Source organism: Calypte anna, chromosome 2, assembly GCF_003957555.1.
Source record: "Calypte anna isolate BGI_N300 chromosome 2, bCalAnn1_v1.p, whole genome shotgun sequence".
In the NCBI taxonomy this organism is placed as follows: Eukaryota; Metazoa; Chordata; class Aves; order Apodiformes; family Trochilidae; genus Calypte; species Calypte anna.
The window spans coordinates 11,266,343-11,288,414 of NC_044245.1; the positions used below are offsets into that span (position 1 = coordinate 11,266,343).

Genomic DNA, 22,072 nt, shown 5'->3' on the forward strand with positions numbered 1-22,072 from the left:
GATGTTGCCGAGAAATCCTTGAGCAAGCTTTAGATTTCAAAGTTCGTTTGCTTCTATCCAAAGAACTTCTGTAGGTATGTGTCCCTGTCTGCCAAATTAATCTTCTGTCTCATTATTTTCCCTAACAGTTATTTGGGTCTGAATTTGCTCCAGTTTTAAATTTGGTTGTAACAAAACGGCCCTGCAGTGATCACCAAAAGAGCAATATGTTAAAATAACCCTCAGGACATATACAATGGAGTTTTGCTTTATTCACTGTACATTTTGAGGTACCAGAGGTCATTATGGTTAATTGTTCTGAGCCAAAAGACATCACTGTAAATTCAGCAACAGCAGCATGTAATTTATGTCGTGACTGAGTAGAAACACACACATCAGAAAACTCACTGGCATGAAGATATTTGTTGAGTTCCTTTAACAACAAAAGCATTGGTGACTCATTAGAAAGGGTATCAGCACAAAAGCCAAAACATTACTGAGAAGCGATAAATAAAATAGGATTAAAATTATCTTCTTGTACCAGACAGTTGAGACTGAGCATCAAAAAAACCCCACATACCCTGGTGTGATTTAGAAGGCCTCTCAGTGACAGTGATCTATCCTTTGCCACTCTTGACCTCAGCTGTTATTTAAGGAATTGGGAGTGGGGTGGGGAAGGGTCTTGGACATCTGAGCCACAAAGCTGAAGAAAAATCCATGACTCAGAACAGGGGTAACTTGTGCATGCCTAGCCCTAGGGGGGGTTCTGTTTCCCATAACATTCCCTTAAGTGGGAAGATTTGTTCATTTGAGGAGTCAGTGTATGAGTTTTTTCCTTCCCCATCTTTTCTGCGTGTATACTTCTTTATCTCTTTACTTCTTTACATCTTTAGACATCCCCACACAGACCCTCTGCATGAAAAAATGACATCTGTGTACTGATTTTTTACAATTTAAAAAGCTACTTCCCTAAGTATCAAAAAAAAATAAACCATGTTTCCACACTAGATTTTGGGATCTCTAATGTCACATTTAGCCTTTAATGGAATACATAGTCCCTGTCCAAGTATGCTCTTATGTATAAATTTTAGTTATTCCATCAAAGTGACAGAGTACATTCTTACCCTCCTCATCCCATAGGAGTGGATACAAACAAGAATTTTGTACTCAGCTTTGCAGACCATTCCTTTTACTGCACAAGCAGAAGTTTCTTGCATTATTCAGCTCTTATGAAACAGAGTAACAGAAAACTAAACCACCATAAATGTGGGATATTACAAGAGGAGCAAGCTCCTTTGCAGCCACTATGTTTTCATAAAACTTAATGAAGCAAAAGAAACTCAGTGGGAAAATGGTGATCCAAGGTCAGTAGATCACAGGTACACTGAGGAAAACACCATGGATGGTAAAAGGAATATGAAAATGAAAATCCAAACAAAAACCATAATCCTATTCCACAATCCTGAACAGAATCTTTTATTTCATGTCTTGATCACAGTAATGCACTATCAAATTCCTAATACTGATACAGCTTATGCCTTTGCCATACAATGTCAAAAGACAGAAATACCTTTCACTTGGCCTCTCCCATTGTTTTTTTGACATTTTAACAATCCAGAAAACAATATTCTCACAATGAGAAGAATGGCTTGAATACAGTCTTTGGAAAAACACCCAGCTGGGTCTAGATTTTCTATATTCCTGAGCTGCAAATTCAGCCCTGGAAAACAGGAGATAAGCATTTTTTGTTTTGCCTGGTGATGACAGTAATTGGACTACAAACCACTTTTGTTAAGGCAATAGTTGAAAAAAAAAAAAGAATGGCTTTAGCCTTGCTCCTTCTTCCTTGCTTCTCCTCTCATCTTGCTTTGCAGCAAAAGGTAAAGACAAACAGATGAAAAACATTTTCCAGAAAATAGGTGCCTTGATCTCCTTGTATTTAGGAGGAAAGTCAATTTCTGTAATAATTAATTTCCTCACTGATACTAAGAGACACAAAGACCTGCCTTGGGCTTGTAAGGTGATTGTGATTGTACTTGTACTGTTGTTGACAGGAGGTCACTCTCCCTGACACATGGCTTCTGATAACTCATCACAAATATATCAAATGTATCCTTCACCAATATGTATTGTATTAATTATAACTTATATTATTCCACTGATATGTACTATCTCATGGAAATAAAAGCAAATTAGCTTCTTGTTACCTGGTTAGTCTGATTTTTAAAGCAGATTCTCAAGTCTCATGAGCATCTGTATTTTCCTGCCCATCTGAAAACCGGGGTTACCACTACACCCTGAAGGACAGAATTTTGACTTGTTTATCAACCTGATTCCAGGTCTTGGAATCCAATGTTGCCATTCTGACATCTGCATTTACTATCTTTACCCTAAAGGGAACCAAAGATTTCTTCAGACAGAAACTAGGTTCTGTTGCTGAGGCTGTGATACAGAAGCAAGCTAAATTTGAGGACCTCCAAACTCTCTGTAGACATGGAGAATGCCATCACACAAAGTATTTTAAATCTACAAATCTGGTAAAACACAGAGAAAGCACACAAAATGAGAACCAGATAAGGGCAATTCTGTTGCTCTACATCTAATGACCTGACAATGTTAAATAAATAGTTCATCTTAATTAAAAAAAAAAAAAATGCTATTAAGATCCCTAACCTTTCACATAGTAATCCAAAAGAAAGACTAAGATTAACACTAACTCTCCTTTGTAAGCAAGTAATGAAGATGCCAAAGCTTTGCTTTTTCTGTGCAGGAGTCAGATACACTCACTTCATGTGTGACAATTTGGTTTAAGTTAAGCCAGCAATATCAATGAAGCACATGCTTAAAATGCTTTGCTGAATTGGGACCATACTCTACATAACTTTCTCTTCCAAAAGCTATGCCCAGCTGCTCACAGAATAGTCAAGAGATAATGTGGTTATGGAAGTTCTTCCACATTTAAAAGTTGTGTTCATACCAAAAATAGAGTCCAGCTTCTCTTTTTATAGTGAGAAAAAGAAGGCCTGGTGCCTGGGAAAGAATTAATAGCGTGAGGCCAAACATTCATCTGAGGACTATAGCCACCAACTTTCAAAAGCAGATCTTACTGCGGGTGTTTTTACAATGCCAAGGTATCTGGTGACTGCCTTCTATTTCAGTCAGCAGGATTCATTATTTTATTACTGACATGAAACTTTGAAAAAAAATATGTGACATTTAAGTGCATGATTACAGCTGCACACAAGTCTCAAATCAAGTTTCAATAAAAATAATAAAATATTTTCTCCCGGATCAAGTTATTTTCATATCTGACATTGGTGTTAATATCTAGTCGAGCAAAGTTATTTTCAAAGCCATTCAATTCTGTTCATTTCCCTGCTCCTGACAGAACCAAATGAATTATTTTTCCACATGTATAAACAGGCATATACTACTACTGTACAGCAAAAAAAATAGGAATTCTTTAACTGACAGTCACACACCTGAGTAATGATCATAATGACAGTATTAAAATCATCACAAGCAACCTTACCCACGCTTGAATTCTAAATGATTTACATAATATGTAAATTTACTGCCATTATGAAGTTCTGCATACAAAAATCTGTAACTTCAAGTGAAATTGTTTCAAAATCAAGTATCTGTTTAATGTTTTGTGCTTTGTTTCCCATGCTGCATATTTTTGTTGACTATCACTAATGTGCACATGACATTATTACGACTAAAATTTAAAAACATGGTGTTGTGGAAGATTTCAGCTAGGGAGCCACTGGTAGCAGGTATGACCATACTGCACAAGAGGCTGAACACATCAATCCAAAAACCACATACAGTGATATCCAAAAGAAACGTACTGAAAAATTCAAAATTACTTATCAAAGATAGGGTGAAAATTTAAGGGTGTATCAGAGAATGGCTGAGGCTGGAAGGAGTCTCTAAAGAACGTCTTGTCCAGCAGGGCCACTTAGAACAGGTTGTCCAGAACCATGTCCAGACAGCTTTGGAGCTTCTACAAGGATAATGAGTTCACAACCTTCCTGAGCAACCTATAACTTAGTGCCCCACAGTGAAAAATTTTTTTCTTTCTATCCAGATAGTATAGCTAATAAAAAATACTTTATTCAGCAAAACTGCATGAAGGCTGCATTAAGGAACCCAGTCCCTTCCCAATGCAACCATCTCTTCCACTATCCATGTGGTTCAGATCCCTATTCTCAGTAGGGTGCAGATTTTTAGCAAGCTGCCCTATATAGCATATTCTGAATTGATCCAACTTTTAAAAGCTACAAAAAAGAAATTCCTCCTGGGGGCAGGGGGGGGGGGAAGGAAGAACAAACGAAACACCTACAAGATTTATTTTCTTCCTCTTCATGTGTTCTTTGTTTTGGGTTTGGCTTTTTTTGGGTTTTTTTGGTAAACCAAGGCATCATCAGACACCCACCTGCAAACATCAGCAAGACAGCAGGGGCATTGGATAGGCCTTTAAAAAGCCTGCTTCATCCCACATGGCATAGTGCAGTACCCTCAGTACTGCTGTCACAAGCTGGGCTCCCCAGGGAGCTGTATTTTGTGCGTACTCAAATTAACACCAAGATCTAAACTGAACATAGCACTTGGATTAAACTCACAAATGGTGCAGGATACCAATCACACAACTCTTCAACTCTCCTCTGAACATAGGCCATGCCTGAAAATATGTTCAAGTAACACGACTCCACCTCAGCTGGTGTTGAACTCATCAGAGCTAGGAAGTTAATACAAGCCAGGAAGAAAACCCTTTATTTGTTGCTTCTTTTCCACACCAAAGTGCAAAAGGAGACACACTTCAGAATTTCTGGGATGTTTTACAGTCATACTGCATGCTGCACCTTGTGCTAAATGACAGTGCTGGGGAGGGGCAGAGTGGGAGCAGGAATCTTTATATAGAACTGAGAGCATAATTCAGCCACTGACAGCCACATAAATACAGCCCTGCTGAGCACAAACAGTATCCCTCTCTGGTATTAGGCTATTAGGCAGATAAGGCTCCACTTTGGATTTCAAAGACTTAAACTGACAAACGATCTTGTTTTTCTTCACCATACTGACTGTGGCACAGGGCAGGAGGAATCTCAACACTTTCCACTGCTTGTATAACAGGTGTACTCATAAATATGCAAAGATAAATTGAAGATACAGTTTCTAATCCTTGCTTCATGTCTGAACAATTTAAATGGTTTTCATCACATAGATGGCATTGCTGGCTATTTGCAAGAAGTCCCTTCATAATTTCAGGCTCAATAAGCAATATTTTTATTTAGTGTGGGTTTCATGTGAATTTAAACACAACAAATGAGGCTACTGTTAAGAGAAATGGACTTTTAGATGGAAAGTAAATGTCATGACTTATCCCAAGATCAGATTTCAAGAAATTCAAGACACACATTTCTCCCTAAATGCCTTACACTGCATGGAGAATATCCTAATCTAGCTCTAAGCAAACATTATAAAGTAAACAGCAATAACCAAAATAGCAAACATCAAGCACAATTAGCAGAATACATACACCTCAGCTAGTGTCTGACAAGTAACAAGGCATTGTAACAACTAACAAGTGTGTAAAGAGACAGCAATTTGCTTTATATCAACTTAAGAATAAAGTATTTTCATTTGCAGCAGGTCTGGTCTCACATGTCTCATAAGCACTCTTTCACGTGTGGAAAGAAAAAGAAGCTTTTGCAAAAGGAGGGATCACATGAACGACCCACAGAGCAGTCCTGCATACAAGCCTGCTGGTTAAGAATACATCTATCTAAAGATATATGGTCAAGGAATGAAAATATTCCTTTTCAGGAATATTGGGCAGGATGGCAGACTGACCCCAACCTGCCATACTTGGGCCAGATGCCATTGGAGAGAAGCCTCAAGGGCCAAAGTTTACAATGAAGCAATGGGGGGAAAAACAGGGACAGACATGAGAAGAATTAAAGAAACTAAAGCCAAAGGAACTTATGCTGGCTTTTTCCTTTTCTGCCACATAGGAAGAGGCAACACCAACCATGTGTTACCTTTCACAAAGTACCAGAAATGGTACAGAGCTTTTGTGATCACCAGCTGCTTCCAGCAAATGGGTAACAAGTTCTCTAAATATGGACTGGTTTCCCACTCCTGAATGGGGTCCCTATCTTTCCACTGGGAGCATCTTGGTCTGTTGTTCCATATATGTAACTGATCTGAAATGCAAAATGTTCTTGTAGTACCAGCAATAAGTAGACACAAGAAGTGGAGGAAAATGTATGTTTTTCTTTCTACTACCTGGCACAGATCCTTAAATATCATATCTTTTTTCTCATTATTCACAAACTTTAGATTTAAGTGGAAGCACACACAGTAGTGCACTCCTGATGTTTTGCCAATTATTTTTAGGTGAACTGGACTTCATTGCAAATGATAAAATAAACACAAGACTATTTTGACAAAACTTATACTACTTCCTTATTTAAGCCCCTGGAAATGAAGTTTCAGCTTTTTCATTGACAGTACTCCCATAATTCTATTTTGGGTAGACTACAATCACCCCCTTGATTGTAATTCCTACTGTAATTTTAGTGTAACTCCTGTACACTTGTAGGAGCCCATCTCTTGGAAACGTGGCTGCTTTATCATCCATGCTGGGCTCAGGGGAGGAATGCAGAAACCAATGAGGGGAGTGACGTAGTCCATGACAATGTTCATACAGTATTTTCAAAAGGAGCCTGATGAAAAACTAGTAACAGAGTATTTCAGAAGGATATGGTAACTTAGATGCCTCATTTTCTCTCTTAGCCTAACATACCCATGTGAGCAATTTTTTATGAAGAAGCATATATAACGTCTTATTTAGGCAGCATCTACCAGTACCACTTCCAAACTACTACTTTTTGTAAGGCCCCCACTAGCAAAACTACCTTGTTTCTAGGGAGAAGTCAGGGGAGACTTCTTTAGGACTTAGAGAATAAGTAACAGACTGTAAAAAGGCATATCACAAAGCTGGCCATGTTAAAACCAGCTTCCTTCTTTACAATTTCAGTTTAAAATAGTCCTAGATACTCAATTTGCTTCAATCCTAAAGAAGTACAGAGGAACAAGTTGGCAGATGAGGCCTGAAGTTACTTCTAGTATATCCTGAAGCAGACTGGCTCATAAAAGTTAAAATATGAAATTACATTTACTATTTACTAGAACCAATTATAATCATGAACAGCCAAAGTGCATCTGAAGCAACATACACATGCAACTTGACATTTTGAATGACGTGTAATAAACCTAACACTGTAGGTGACTCTTTTCTATCAAAATACAGGTCAGCCAAAGCCAGACCACCGTGTAGGAATGACAAGGAACATTATACAATAAGAGGATTGCAGACTGAAGTTCCTTAAGGTTCAGAGATGCTGTGGTCTTTGCATGATCTTTGGGACAGAAAAGAGCCCAGCAGATCATGAACAGCACAAAGAACCAAACTAGATTTTGCTCAAAAGAACAGAGAAATTGGCATTGATGATAAAGGCTTCCTACCCTTCTATTTCTGACAGTATACTATTGAGGGAAACTGTTACAGACTAGGCTACCAGAAGTTACCAGTATCTCTAAAAGGTCCAGCAGTCAAAAACTAAATTTAAAGTCACTGTTCCTATTTCTAGCTCAAGGCATCCCACACATAACTTCTTCACTCTTCCACGTGACCCCAGTCGCCATGCTTTGTGGAACAAAACCCAGACAGGAAGCTGACCTTCGAAGTTTAAGAAGAAATATTGGACTAGCCAGGAGCCATCATCTTCCTCAGAAGTACCATCAGCAGGCAGTACTGATTATGGCATCACGTTCAAGAACAAGTGTCTGGGCTAAGGAAAAGGAAATATCTTACATCTCCCACTGCAGACAAAGGAGTATGTTCTGTGTTTCACCATGCTCTCAATAAGCTAAACAGTTTCCACAGAACTCCTGATGAGAGCACAAAGGCACAGACACTGTTACTGCTCCTAGAACCTTCACATGTAACTGCGGCACAGGCAGCAAATCCAAGTTACCATGACTGGCCAGTGAGGCAAAACCAAAGACATCAGAGCAAAAATCAGCCATCCCAGTCAAAAATTCCAATGAGAACTGGGCTTGCCTTCAAACTAGGGAAAACGCTTCTTATTAACTGCAACTTAGAATGCTGGAAAAGTATGAATTCAAGATGTATTAAAATCTCATGAGGAATTACTAAAGATATACACCACTGTATATCTACTGTATGAAAACAAAAAGGAAATGTACAACTAAAGCAGAAAAATAGCACTTAGCTGTCTTACTGTGACTCAGTACAGACCTCACCTTCCTCACCTCTCTGAAGTATTGGGGAATAGGATGCAGGAAGGCTTAATCTTCAGAGGAAGTGAGCTCTTTCTTATTCTTTATCCAAATGATTAAAAAGAATAATACCTTTATGTAAAAGCCACTAATCAAACTACATACAATAAAATTTAAGAAAGCTTTTAAAAACCTACTGTTCTGCCACTCACAGAAGTTCCCTGAGCTACAGATAAATACATGAGCAGTCAGTATTTAAGCAAGTATTATCAGAGTAGCTGCATTTGATATCCTCTCAAACTGCAATGTATGCACATCCTTAGAGTGTTCAATATTGACTTAAAGCAAATTACTACTGCAAGTAAATGTCAAGTTATCACTGGTAAACTACTAAAAACATACTAAACCTGAATTTCCCAACTGTTGCTGTGGTTTTTGAAGTTACTGGGAAAATATATTCAGTGGTTTATGTATCTATCTACATATAAAAAATTCTTACATTCATTACATTCATTATTTCTTAGAAAGGATCCTCCTATCAAATATACTAGCAGGCAGATCTTTCTTTTTTTTTTTTTTTTTTTTTTTTTCCAGAAAGCTGTTAAGTCTTCCTTTCTATGCAATTAAGTGCTTATCCTTATTAGTATTTCCTGTGTTATCTCCAATCTGATTCTAATTCCCATTCCTAGGAGTTCGATCATCTTGTGCTTTTGATTGGTAACATTGCTCTAACTTTCCACTATGATAAAGTATTCCTCTTTCCCCAACACAAGGTTTATGTAATAAAAATTCAATAATTAAAATTCATTTCTAATCTTTGTCATGGTTAATTATGTTTATTAGGACTGTCTTAATCCCTAATGTCCATGTCTGTACTCCTGGTCACTCTTCAAGAGTTCTTCTGAATTGTTTTGTGAAATTTTCCCAAGTCTGTGACATGGATACTTGTATGACTAAAGTCAGAACTTGTAAAAGACAGATGAGTGGAAAAACCTTATGACTGGAATCTGCCAAATGCGTTAGCAGATCAGATTAATATAAAATGCAAGACTTTTGTTCCTTATCATTAAAAATGATAATATATATATATAAATATATATATATATAAATAGTAACTACATTTAACTCCTGTTAGTCCGATTGTTGTTAGCTCAGCACAGCAAACCATCTTCCTCCAATACAACGCAAAGGTGATTAAAAGTAGGGCAAATTAAAAGTATTTCCAATCTGTTATTTTTCCTATTAGAAATAAAAATCATTCCACAATCCAAGAGTACTCTTTAATTTTTTATCCTAAAAAAAGTTAACTCATTACCTCACAGCACTCAGAAACTTACATTATTTTCTAAACATTCATCTTTTTTAACTAAAAGACATGGCAAGAAACTAGGGTCTCCCAGCTAATTTGGCAGAGGAGTCTGTTATGGTCATCACTCAGGAAAGAATAATGACATTTCTGCATTTTGCTGTTTCACTAGATAGCTGTTGTTTGTTCATCCCCAAGCATCTGCCAGAGAAGTCTTATATCTGAGATGCAATTTCCATTTTAAGATTCTTTACCAAAGTTGAACTATTTACATGTCACCACAATGCCATCATTTTCATTGTTCAGGCATTCATCAAAAATATTATTCTGCTATTTGAATGATGTTTCTTTCAAGAAGGGTAAGAGAGGTATGGCGTGCAAAATTCTAGATTTTGGTCATTTTCCTTGCAATTGTAACAATAAAAAATACGAGCTAATATGACTAAGGGTGTCCCTCAAAAAAAAAAAAAAAAAAGAAAAAAGAAAAAAAAAAAAAGAAAAAATTAAGTTTAATTATTTGTTATGCCCTTGAGTTGTGTAGCTGTATGATATTGTAGATAGAGTTTTTCGATTTTGGAAGGTCTATTTTCTCATTAAATGGTAACAGATGCAACAGTCCTGTAATCATCCTTTTAATGCTTTTTAACTCTACCTGGAGGGGCCACACAGAGGAAATAGTTCTGACCTATTTTCTGTGAAGAGATTGTTGTTAGGGTCTCTTTATTTTGCCAAGCTGTCTATAGACAAATGGACATCTACACACTAGAGACTGTCAGATTTTGTTTGGGCCTCTAAGCCAACCAAAAGTCTCTAAACAGACTCTAGGCAGACTTTGAACTACCAGCCTACCAGTGAAAAAGCAGACTCCACTACTTACACTTCCGTGTTTATCACTGGGTTCATTAAAAATTTTTTCCTGGCTCCTGAATGGCTCCTATCAGACCAGACTTAACAAGACATTTTTTAAAATATTTTTATCATGCATACAGATCAAGCCAAGATTCAAATGAAGAAACTGCAGATCTAGTGGTTAGTGTGGAGGTATGGTTTCTGTATCCAGGGAGGAACAGAACCAACCATAGGTCCTAACATCCATTTTTACTTTCGTATAAGTATATATATATATACATATACATATATATATATATATGTAAATACTTTATGTATTTTGAGTAAATTAGTCCTCTTTGTTTTGAAGAATCCCTCTTCCCCTCAACTACCACCATTTTTCAGGCCCCACCATACATAAAGAAACAACCACCGCCTCAAACATCCTAAGAAATGGCCTATGGAAATAAAAAATCCCCTTTAAAAATCATAGGAAACACCTTCCTTTCTGAGATTGTAAGATAATTTATAAGAATTTTCTTCCTCTACTCATCCAACCACTTAACACAATACTCTTAGAAGAGGTAATTGAGACCAGATATATAATTTTCAATGTTAACTTCTGCTGTAAAATAATGTGACAAATATCCAGACACCAACACTTAATGTTGCTTTGCAGGTTATGCGTCCAATAGTCTATGTCTATCAAACTGCCAAGAACCAGCAACCAACTCTGTTCTCAGAAAAGGGTCTCCACGGCAGGCTTTTATCTACTCCCCAAGAGCCACAACAAGCTGCTCTGGCAAGACTCCTCAAGTCTCTAGGGCAAAAGTCTCCTTTTCTGTGGCCACAGGCTGCAGCCAAAGCCACAGCCATGGTCTTTCCAGCATCTGTCTCAAGCCAAGTTGCTCCAAGTATCTCCTATTCCTGTATTTGCTTCTTTATTGCAGAAGATCATGATGTCCCCAATATGTTTTATACATAGTTTAAAGTTATCCTTAATCCTAGCAATAAATAATACTGGCTAGCAATTAAAAACTCTAGCTATGATTACTGAAAAAAAAAAAACTCAATTTTCACAGGCCTAAAATGAGCAATTCCCTTATGCATTCCACCAAGTGGAGTCAAACAAAACCAGTTCCAGTTTTTTTAGCTTATGTTTATCCTAGCAATACAAGGAAAGACCAGAAATAACCCTGCAGAGAGCAGTCATGCTTAGGAAATGACCCTCACACCACCTCTCTCAAGGAGAGAATCAGGGACAGTTACTACTGATCAGGAAAGGCTCTAAGCAAGCCAGCAAAAGACCTGTGACTAAGGTTACTGACAGAAGGAGGTTCTCAAGAATGAAGAAAAAAAGGAAGTGGGGGAGGAGAGAAGGCAGAGTGGGATCATAAGGAGTTCGGCAAAAATGAAGCTCACCCACCAGGAAGGTAGAGGAATATACATGCATAATTTTACACAGATTAAGAGTTTGTGTCAAATCTGTGATGTGCTGTGGTGAGTTCTCATACTGCAGTGAGTCATCTTGTCTGACAGTTGCTGGGGAATTAAAGCAGTTATTTTTAAAAAACTATATGTCCTGCTTGACGCATTATACAAATAGCCTCTTAAAAAATTAAAATGCAGTCAATGCACTTTTAAGTATAGAAGAGCTATAGAACATTTAGGATTCTCTGTAGCATGCCACAAATATCCATTCCAACCTATGAAAACCTAAAGGAGTCTATTCATGTTCCTTCAGAGAAACATTGATCCCAATCCAAATCTTTTATCAAAAATTAGCTTATTATATCTGCCTTTCATACAGCATGAAAATATTTTCCCCGAGAAAAATTAAACACAAAGGAAAGATGTGTGCTAAACCTGAATTCCTTCTATACCAAAGGATATTTGGTTTGCTAGAATAAGGACTATTTGAATCAAAATGACAGCATTTCCCTTATAATGGCATAACAAAGGCAGGTCAATACTCTTCCAGAGAAAAACAGCATGTTGACTCACAACTACAGGTGTAGTTGTGCTGTCGGTTTGGCAAGGGGAAGCACTGCTGGCTCCTGCTCCCTGCACTGTGCAGCAGGATCACACAGACATAGCCTGAAGCTGCAAAGGGCAGCTCCTTACAACGCCCGTGCTCGTTATAAACACACTGCTTACAGCCTGGTTTGCGTATAAAGCTGACACCCCACTGGCAATTTTCACACGTACTTGAGAAAAGTTTTTCGAGCCTGTCTGTTGTGTAATACGGTAAAGATCATCTGAATGATGTATTAAGTGTAACCCTTGGGCATCAATGCTGCTCAGCATCAGCTGGCAATAAAGGTGTATTTACAACATGCCTTCGGGATAGCTGTTCTCAGAACATCCTGGAGATTTGCATAGTCTGTTTTACAAGGCATTACAGTGTATACTTCAACTGAATGAGTGGCACAGAATCCTTTCAACACACCGCCACTCATTAAAAGCCCTTAGCCCCATATAGCACAGTAAAGTGAAGTAAGTAGATACTAAAAAAAATACAAAACTTCAAATTCCAGTGCCTTAAAATGCAAACGGTTACCTTGGGAGTGAATTTAACCTGTTGTTAAGATAATCGAGATACTGCCCCTCTCCAACTTGAGCACCATTCAAGAAATGACACAGCTGATGAGATAAGCTTAAATTTAAAAAAACAAAGCTTTCTTGATGCTATCATAATTGCCATGGCATACTGTATATTTTCTTAAAACCTTAACTCTTGGAACTAACTTCAGTGAAAATTTCAACTTTATGTATTTTGAGTAAATTAGTCCTCTTTGCCAGAAAAAGAACTGATGAGCCAAATGCACCCTAATGGTTCAAAAAAAAAAACAAGAACCAAATCTATTGAATTTCTTAGTTCATTTCTCACCCGAAGTCAGAAAGTATTAACACTCTGGCATTGCACAGGTGATACTTGCTAAGCAGATCACTCTCTCTCCAGGAGTGAATTAGAAGGATGATCGGTGTCCCAAATCACACAGGTCTGGTAGTTACTGGAATTTTCACACTTATAAACTCTCCATGGATCAAGAGTTACGTTATGGAGAAATAGCAACTAGAGGAGCTAACTACAGTTCTCTGGCCCCAACTCTGACCACATGCAGACAAAACAGACAGAACTTATACCTAATAGAATAAGAAACCTGGCCAGACAATGACCCAATCAAACCAACAATATTACTGAATATAAAAAAAGAAAAAATACCCACTTCTATGCCTTAGATGTTTAAAATTGAAGTATAGAATGGAATATAGGCAGAGCAGTTTCTCAAGATGTTTTTCACATTTTCCAAGTGGCATCTGTGGTTCTTTAAGTGTTTCTGCTATGTTATCTGACTCTTGGATAAAACACTGGAAGAACTACAGAGCATCTTTTCCCAATTATTTTTGGTTCAGGAAGTGATTGGAAGGGCATTAAAACCTTGTATACCCTTAAATTGAGGGGAAAATGAGTATTTGGAAAGGCTTTTTAAAAAAAATTCTAAGTCTAGTTCTACAATCCCTTCATTCTTAAAAACAATTATTTTTTTTTTCACAAGACAGAACATTTCAGGACTCCTGATCTTATTAAATCAGTTCTTCTGTTAAAACCCCCCAAGCTATTATAAAAAACAAGATGATTCATCTATTTCCACCCAGTACAACTTCATACATTGCTAGAAAACTAAAGTCTCATAAAATTCTAAGCAGCCCTTAAGAACAACTACTGCAGAGTGACACGTTGATTGCATCAGCCTAGAAGGGCTACAATTTTGAGCAATGCAAGCTTTGGTATGCTCAGTGGAAACTACTACAAAGTGTCGAAAAACACGTATGTAACATGCCAGCACCAGTCACATTTATGCAAACAAAGCCAAACAAATGTCTTCAGAATATCTGGTGGCATAAAGATGACTCCGTAACTTTTTATATTCATGAAACTTAAAATGCTGGCAACACCTCTATGTTCTTGAGAAACATGGAAGAGTTTTCCTGCACCCAAAATTAAGCGAAAACTCTGCCACAAAGTGTTATTGATGCCTGAAGCTGAACATATCACTACAAATCATTCCCAGCACTAGGCTCCCTTCACCTCTCACTCCCCGTGTGGGGCAGTACCCACACACAGGTGCTGAGAGCACTGATAAGCATTTCTCACTCTCACTGATTTTCACCTTCTGAATCATTAAACCAGCTAAAACTAAAATGGTTATTCCAATTTGCATCCATAGTACCTTTAAAATAGTCATGTTTAAAACAAAAAAGCCCATTCAGACCACAATAAAGGGGAGGTGTAAGTTATGTGGCTTGCACACAATAACCAACAAGGTAGAATTGCCACTACAAGTAAACACCTTTCTAATGAACTGCTCCTCCCTCTACACTAACGAGCAGTGCAGAACTGCCTACATGTTCGAAATTAAAAAAAAAAAAAAAGGCAGTTTGTCCCATCATCTAAAAAGCACGTGCTACCTGTCTAGCAGCCACTTCTGAGGTTCTGCCAGTACCCCTGCTGTGAGTGAGGCTGTGCCTACTACACAGCTAAACAAGGAACTCGGAATTTGCCTTCAAGGAAGAGGGCAATACTATGGCCAAATTTAAATGTATGACCAGTTAAGTCTGCAATTAAAACATCTGCACAGTTCCTGCTGTGCTAGTGACACACACATGGACACCAGCTATTTTGTGTTAGATTTTCAGATACGTTCCGTGGGTAGGACCCACGCTATGACACAAGACGCTTCTAAGAGCTAGGAAGGAGACACCTTTAACTCATAGCCAAAACATGATCTTGCAATAATCCTGCTGGCACTCTTTTCCACAAAGCAGTAGCTTCCTTTCAGAAGCTGGTCCTAAAGCTGCTCTGTCTGTAACTGGTTTTAGCATGAGAGAATCGGGCTGCCTGGGTTCAAGTGGCAGTCCCCACTGCATTCAGCAGCACCAGAACTGAAAAACTCATGCCCACAAAAAAATCCAACAAACCAATTCCGGCATCCAGCATATGAAAAACATTTTCCTAGCAAGGCTGACTCAGGAAAGCACTTTTAAAAGGGGCACAATTTACAGCAGTCACACAGCTCCCAGTGTTACCAATGAGACCTGAACATGTTTGAGCATGCAGCTGCCTATTCTCTTCAACAGTTCCCTTCTTCATGAAGGCAGCAGACACCTTAAAATGTCTTGTGAACTTTTATCTACCTGCGTAAATGTATCTAAGTGAATGTACTCTACTAAACGCTGTGGACTGGCTCATAACAGTCAAGTTAAACACATACCCAAGGTGCAGCATGCTCAGGGTGTCAAGATGCACAATATTGTGTTGAAAACCATTTAACTTGCAGTTAATATGGCCAGAGTATGTCCAGCCTTCTACAGCTCAACAAAACCAAACAAATTAGTGATCCCACTATCTGTAGGGATTACTTTTGGGAATGAGTCAGTATTCACAACATGGGTGCCTAAAGGTAGGAGCTTTAAGCAGTGAACAATTTCATTTTCTCAGCTATTGAGGACTGTAGTATACTTGACTAGCGGAACATCAAGAGCAGCTTGGATGAAGGCACTGAAACCAGGATGCTGACCCTCTCTTCATCAGCCTCCCAATTCCAACTGATCTTCATTTAGGCTGCCACAGTCAGAAAACACAAGCCATGCTATCTGCAGGGAGCAATGTCCATGGTATTGAAGGAAATATATTGTCAGCGGGCTGAGTTCAGTCCAGCTCTAGCTAACAGGGACATTACAGCAGTGCAGATACAGATGTCCAACTGCAGATCACGTCCTGCTTCCTCAGAGCCTGATGCTCACAGCAACAGACATGGCACAACAAAACTGTATTACAACTTTAGTACACCGAATTAACCTATTTGATATTGAAGGTCTATGCCAGTTTGATTTTGGTCTTCTGCATGCATTTACTAACAGCTGTTTTACTTGGTACCTCATTGGTGCATAGGCAATGATGTGACAAGACACCAAGAAGCATTTTCTGCATAAAGCAAGAACGTTACGCACACCGTGATACAAACAGTCCTTCCTCCCACCCTCACTACCACAGACAACGGCCAATCCGTGGGCAGTACATCACAGAAAGGCAATACTGTATTTAACTCCTCTTATTTCAGGTTTTCAGGGCACCCTCGGGAGGGGGAGGCACAGAAATGAGAGCCACAAGCAATCCCAGTTGCTCGTTCTCCTCCTCACCCTCAAAGCGTTAAAGGAAAATACAATGTCAACATCAGCTCCTCCCTGCTGATGAAACTGGCTCGAGCACATTTTAGTTTCTGGCTTGGAGCCCTTACAAACCGTTACAAAAAAGACAGACAGACAGCTCAATATATCGATCACTTCCAATAACTAATATGGGACATACTGGGTCATTTGCCCCTTCTGCTAAGCATGGTAGCCTTTTGCTGGTGAATAAAACCTGATATTTGGGGGAGGGTTATTTAAGACACCCAGCTAATAGAAATCTGAATTTCAGGAAAGAGCCAACTATAAAAAAAGCACCACTATATATAAATACTCCCCACTCTTCCTCTGGGAGGAAGAGATTACATCTGATACATGAAAATCGTCTCCAAGACTGATGGCACTCTGGGCGCTCCATCCCCCTCAGCGAGGGATCCTGACAGGCACTAATCTCTGCCTGCCTCCCCTTCTTCAGCCGGAGCTGACACACATGGAAAGAGGGAGCTGGAGCCAGGCTGAAGAGAGGCGGCCAGGCTGGGGCTCCTGCTCATCCTCCCAGCCACGGCGACTGCAATATGCGGGTTGCATGAGAGGCTTTGCCAAACCGGGAACCGCCGGAGCATCAACTCTACCAGCACGCCAAGAGAAGCACCAACAGCTTTCAATTATGCATATCTATATATATATATATATCTCAAAAAAAACCCGCAATCGAAAAAGAAAAAAAAAAAAAATAACCCAACCACGTTTTCTCTGAGCGACCTAACTAGTATTGTCCACAACGACCTTATCGTGAGGTGCTTTGCTGCCACGGACACACACATTGCGTGGACCCCGTGGCGAGTCCCCTCCATACAGTCAACGGGGGGGATTTGCAGGCAGGTAAGCTGCATTTTCTTGGCAAGGCACGAACACCTCCGAGTCAGCCCTACAGATTTTTTTTTTTCCACCTCCCGCACTACAGCATGCTGTGCTGGGGCGGCCAGCTCCGCTGCCACAGCCCCCTCCCGCCACCGCGGCGGCGGAGAGCGGAGGGGGAATTCACAGGTAGAACAAAACATCCGCGCCGGTATCCTCCGCCAGCCCGAGCGGGGGAAAAGGTGGGGGACCGTCAGGGGAGCCCGCGGGCGCCATCGGGGCCGAGGCAAGCCCCACGGCAGCCCAGAGAGCGGCAGGGCCGCAGGGCGGAGGGTGTGTGAGGGGAGAGCGGGCCGGGGGCTGCCGCTCCGTTCCGTTCCGCTGCCGCGCGCCCGCCAACCGCCGCCCGCCCCAACCGCCGCCCGCGTAAGGGCCGGGCCCGCCCCGCCGCCCCTTTACCTTCGGAGAGCTCCAGCTCCAGTTCGGCCAGCCGGGCCCTCACCTCCAGGGGCAGGGACACGCTCTCCAGGCTGCGGTCCGCCATGCTCGCGCGGCGGGGACGGGCTCTCCCCTCCTCTGGCTGCCCCGCTCTCCCCCTTTGTCCGCGGCTGAACGGGGAGAGGATAGGCGGCGGGGCCGCGGCGGGTGGCTGAGTCCTCCCCGCGGTCTTAGCCGGTCATGCAGGGGGGAGGCGGGCGGGCGGTCCGCGCGGGGGGACGGGGCGCAGAGGGAGGGAATGCAGAGGTTTCTCCTCTCCTCCCCTCTCCTCCTCCTTCGGCGCCTCCTTCAGCGGGGCCCCGCCATGGCTGCTCCCGCCACCACCACCACCACCACCGCCGCCCGCTCGCGATCGCTCCGCATCGGCTCCCCGCCGCGCCCGCCTCGGCCCGGCCCACCCCCCCACACCCCGCCGCCCGGCACCGCGGCGGCGGCGGCGGCGGCTCCCGCCTCGCCTCGCCTCGCCCGGCCCCGGCCCGCTCCTCCCTGCCCGGCTGGGGCTGGCGGCGGCGCCTGGCGCTGCGGTGCCGCTGCCGCGACTGCTGCCGGCCGAGCACAGCGCCGCTGTCACATCCACGTGACCGCGCCGCCCAGCGCGCCCCATGCCGGCCCCCAGGGGGCGCCCCAGTGCTCCGCGCAGCGCTGCGCGCCCGCGCTAAGAGCCCACGGGGGATCCCACAGCACCGGGAGCCGTGCGGGGTTTGAGGCTTTCCCGCTGGGCTGCGGGGCAGCCTTGAACGCGTGAGGTGGCTTCAGGGCGAGGCTAGTGAAGTGCGTTATCGTCTCTTCATCCCAACACCCCTCCTGGAAGTAGGGGTGTGCTGGGCCCCGTTTCACGGAGGAGTTGGGGAAGGAGGGATGCGCTGAAGGGCAGGTGGTCATTCAGCGTCAGAAAGAGGAGCTGTACCTTGAAACACTGCACCCCGATTTCCTTCCCCACCTTCTGAGAGGTGAAAGTGTTCCCTGTTTTCACCTGTATTCTCTGCATTCAGCCGATGGTGGAGTCAGCAGTGTTGGATTAGCAGTTGGCCTTGGTGATCTTAATGGTCTTTTCCAAAATGAGTGATTCTACTCTATTCCAGACGAGCCGTGGTAGTTCTGGTGTGTCTGTCATTAGATGGACGTTTCTATGGAGGTGTACCATAATCTGAATCTAATGAAGAACAGAGGTGACACGGTGAAGTGTCCAGGCTCAGCACGAGCATCCACCATCTGACACCAAGCCTGGATCTAGAGAACACGGTAAAAAGGACTGACCCAGCAATACTCTTAATTGCACCATTGCAACATAGGAAGAAATTGTTTCAATAATATTTACTAAAACTCCCTGTCAGATCAGCAAATAATATTTCACAAGGAGCATCTTCCTTTCTGTTTTTTCTCCCTGTATGTATTTTCTTCTCTTTGTTTCGTTCTGTTGTTGGGAGGGGCTGGTTGATTGGTTGGTTTGGGTTTTATTTGTTTGTGTTGGGTTTTAGTGGATTTTTAAAAAATCTCTCACAAGAAGGAAGAAGCAAGACACCACAACATTTACCATTTTAAAAAACCTGGGGAAGCCCAGTGGGAGAATAGGTCTTTGTGGGACACAACATGAGTAGAGAGAAAAAGTCATAATCAAGCCCAGGCCAACCTTGGCTTACTGGCTTTTCATTTCAGTCAGTGGAACAAAAGCAAGGATGTAGGAGTTTCTTCAAAAGATGAAGCTTAGGCTACGACTACACTAAACAATGCTATGTTTTAATACATTGTGGACACAGAAACAAATTACATCATCTTACCAGCTGTGCTCACTTGGCATCAACACTGGAGCAATTCCTACAGCATGTGTAGGGCTGGTGGTTTCTCTTGGTTTCTCTGCTTACCAACCCCAGACACAGGAGCTGTTTATACCCCACCACAGCCAATGCTGGCATCCTTTCAGCCAGACCAGTGGTAGAACTGGTTGGGATAGTTCAGTGAGGTTGCCTGCCATAAACAAGGCTTAAAAACACAAAGTCCCATAACTTTCTGGTGCTGCTATTTGTTTTATTGTCATATATCTTTTTTTAGTAACAACTCCTGGGCTATTCTTTAATGCACTGCAAGATGGGAGCCAGCTGGTTAGCCTCTCTTTAGCAGGGCCATTACTTCTAGCATCATGGCAACATGCACACTGTTCAGGGCTGTACAAATGTCTCACCCCCAGTACTCTGCTACACAGGGGTTAAGACTTTTACCTTTTCCTGAGCACTGCGTGTTTCAAATATACATATTCACAAAAATTATCCAAGTCTTTCTTGTTCTTTACAGTGAGACTTAAACAATGAAGAGCAAATAAATCCAGATATGCTTCAGGGCTCCAGAATGCTCCAGAGTCTGAGTTTTGTTTGTTTGTTTGTTGTTTTATGTGGGATGAAGTAGTTAAAAGCAGCAGCCTTCTACGGGAGAAGCTTTTTCAAGTGTGATGGAGGCAGCCAAGAGGGAGGCAAGGCAAGGTTTTGCAGTGACCCATCTTTCTCCACAGCTGCACCTTTACTTCCCCAGCCCTGATAGGTGCTGATTATTTCACAAGTTATCTGATACTTACAGAATCTGTACCAGTGATGTTCACCCCACTTTCCAAATTTTTCTTTTTGTGAAGTTACTTAAAGGGACCTAAAGAGAATATTTCAACATTCACAACATTGCACCTGAAATTTTCAAGGGGCTGCCATGACAAACCCCACATTTCTGTGCTTTTAAGGAAAGGGTGATAACTGGGGCTTGGAACTAATCTGGCAGAAAAGAAAATGCCTGAGTTCAGCAAACTCTCTGCCATGTTCTGGGTGGTGTCTCTTGTGGAGGGGGTCTGGGGTGCTGTTGTGACCTCCTGGGCAGGCAGGGCTACCTCACCCCTTGGAGCTGGGTGCAGGCAGGGACCAGCACTGTGGGAACCTTGACCTGGGGTTCTGACAGCCAGACACTGTCACAGGGACACATGGAAGGCCACAGCAACCTCCCTTGGAAAGCCTGCTTGTTTCCCAAGAGCTGATATCATGGGGGGACTTTTCTTATTTATGCAAAGGATCAGAACCCAAGCTTGAAGACTGACATTTCAAGTAGATAAATCTGCACAATGAGTTTGATGAAACGCTGACATTCCAGTGGAAAAGAAGCAAGTTATGAGACTTGACCTAGCTGCTCTTAATGCATCCTTTCAGATTTCTAGATAAGAAGCCTCACCCTAATCATCTCCTGGAATAAGTGGTAGAAATCTTCCTGACTTCAAGGAGATCAGGATACTGTTTTTATTTTGGATGCAGTGATTAAATAGCATGGTCAGGATTTGTAGAATGCTTTTCTGTCAAATAAAGCTTTTTTACAGGTGTGGCAATATTTTCATTGTGTTTGGTTTCATCTGCTTTTAAGAGAAGAAATAAATCAGTGATGCCTTTCCAACAGAGACCCTGGTCAACAGAGCTTATGAGTGATTTTGTACACAAATGTTTTTATTAAAATTATTTACATGCGATGGCCCATTTGAACATTTGTATCTTTATGGAAGAAAGGAAAAAATAGTGTATTTTTACTTAACAATACTTCCTGTAGCTGTCAAATACTACTGGGGACTGTGGTCGATACAAATCACCTCATGGTGTTGGTAGCTGAGTGAAACCTCTGAAGGACAATGTAGGATTGACCTTGACTGGATAAAAATTGTCTTTCCTGGCTCTCTCACAGCAAGAGATGTGTCCAATTTTGCAGAGATTCAGCCTGAAGCCAGGTCTGTACTAGAAAATAACTTTAGAAAGGGGGCAAGATATTTGAAAAAGACATTTAGAAAGAAGAAAATGCTCTTGTGTGGGCATGACTACCTTGACCGAAAGCTCCTAAAACAATGTGTGCCTTCTGGACAAAAGCAACAGGATCATAGCTATGAATGAATGGGCTGGCTTCTCTTCTGTTTGTGGAATTGGGGTGTCAGGATTTGGCCAGTCTAGTAAAAAAGGGCAAAATCAGGAGGCATTCACAGAAAAACAACAAAAATCATCAGCTGCCTGGAGGAACTGAGTTATAAGGAGAGATTAAAAGAGTGCTTGCTCAGCTCGCTAAGCAACAGCAAGAGATGGCCCAGATAGC

The 22,072-nt window shown here is 41.5% G+C and overlaps 1 protein-coding gene across 4 annotated transcripts in view; it reads right to left on the reverse strand.

The window, feature by feature from the left end:
* Window positions 1-18,357, reverse strand: part of DIP2C (disco interacting protein 2 homolog C) — a 301,441-nt gene extending 283,084 nt beyond the window's left edge. For 3 of the 4 annotated variants that reach the window (XM_030444420.1, XM_030444419.1, XM_030444418.1), the window contains exon 1: window positions 17,936-18,336. In XM_030444420.1, the coding sequence (XP_030300280.1) occupies window positions 17,936-18,020 (85 nt within the window). In that variant the 5' untranslated portion in view covers window positions 18,021-18,336. Of the gene's footprint in view, window positions 1-17,935 lie in introns of all 4 variants that reach the window. The other variant, XM_030444421.1, reaches the window with a different exon arrangement.
* Between the last annotated feature and the right edge of the window lie 3,715 nt (window positions 18,358-22,072).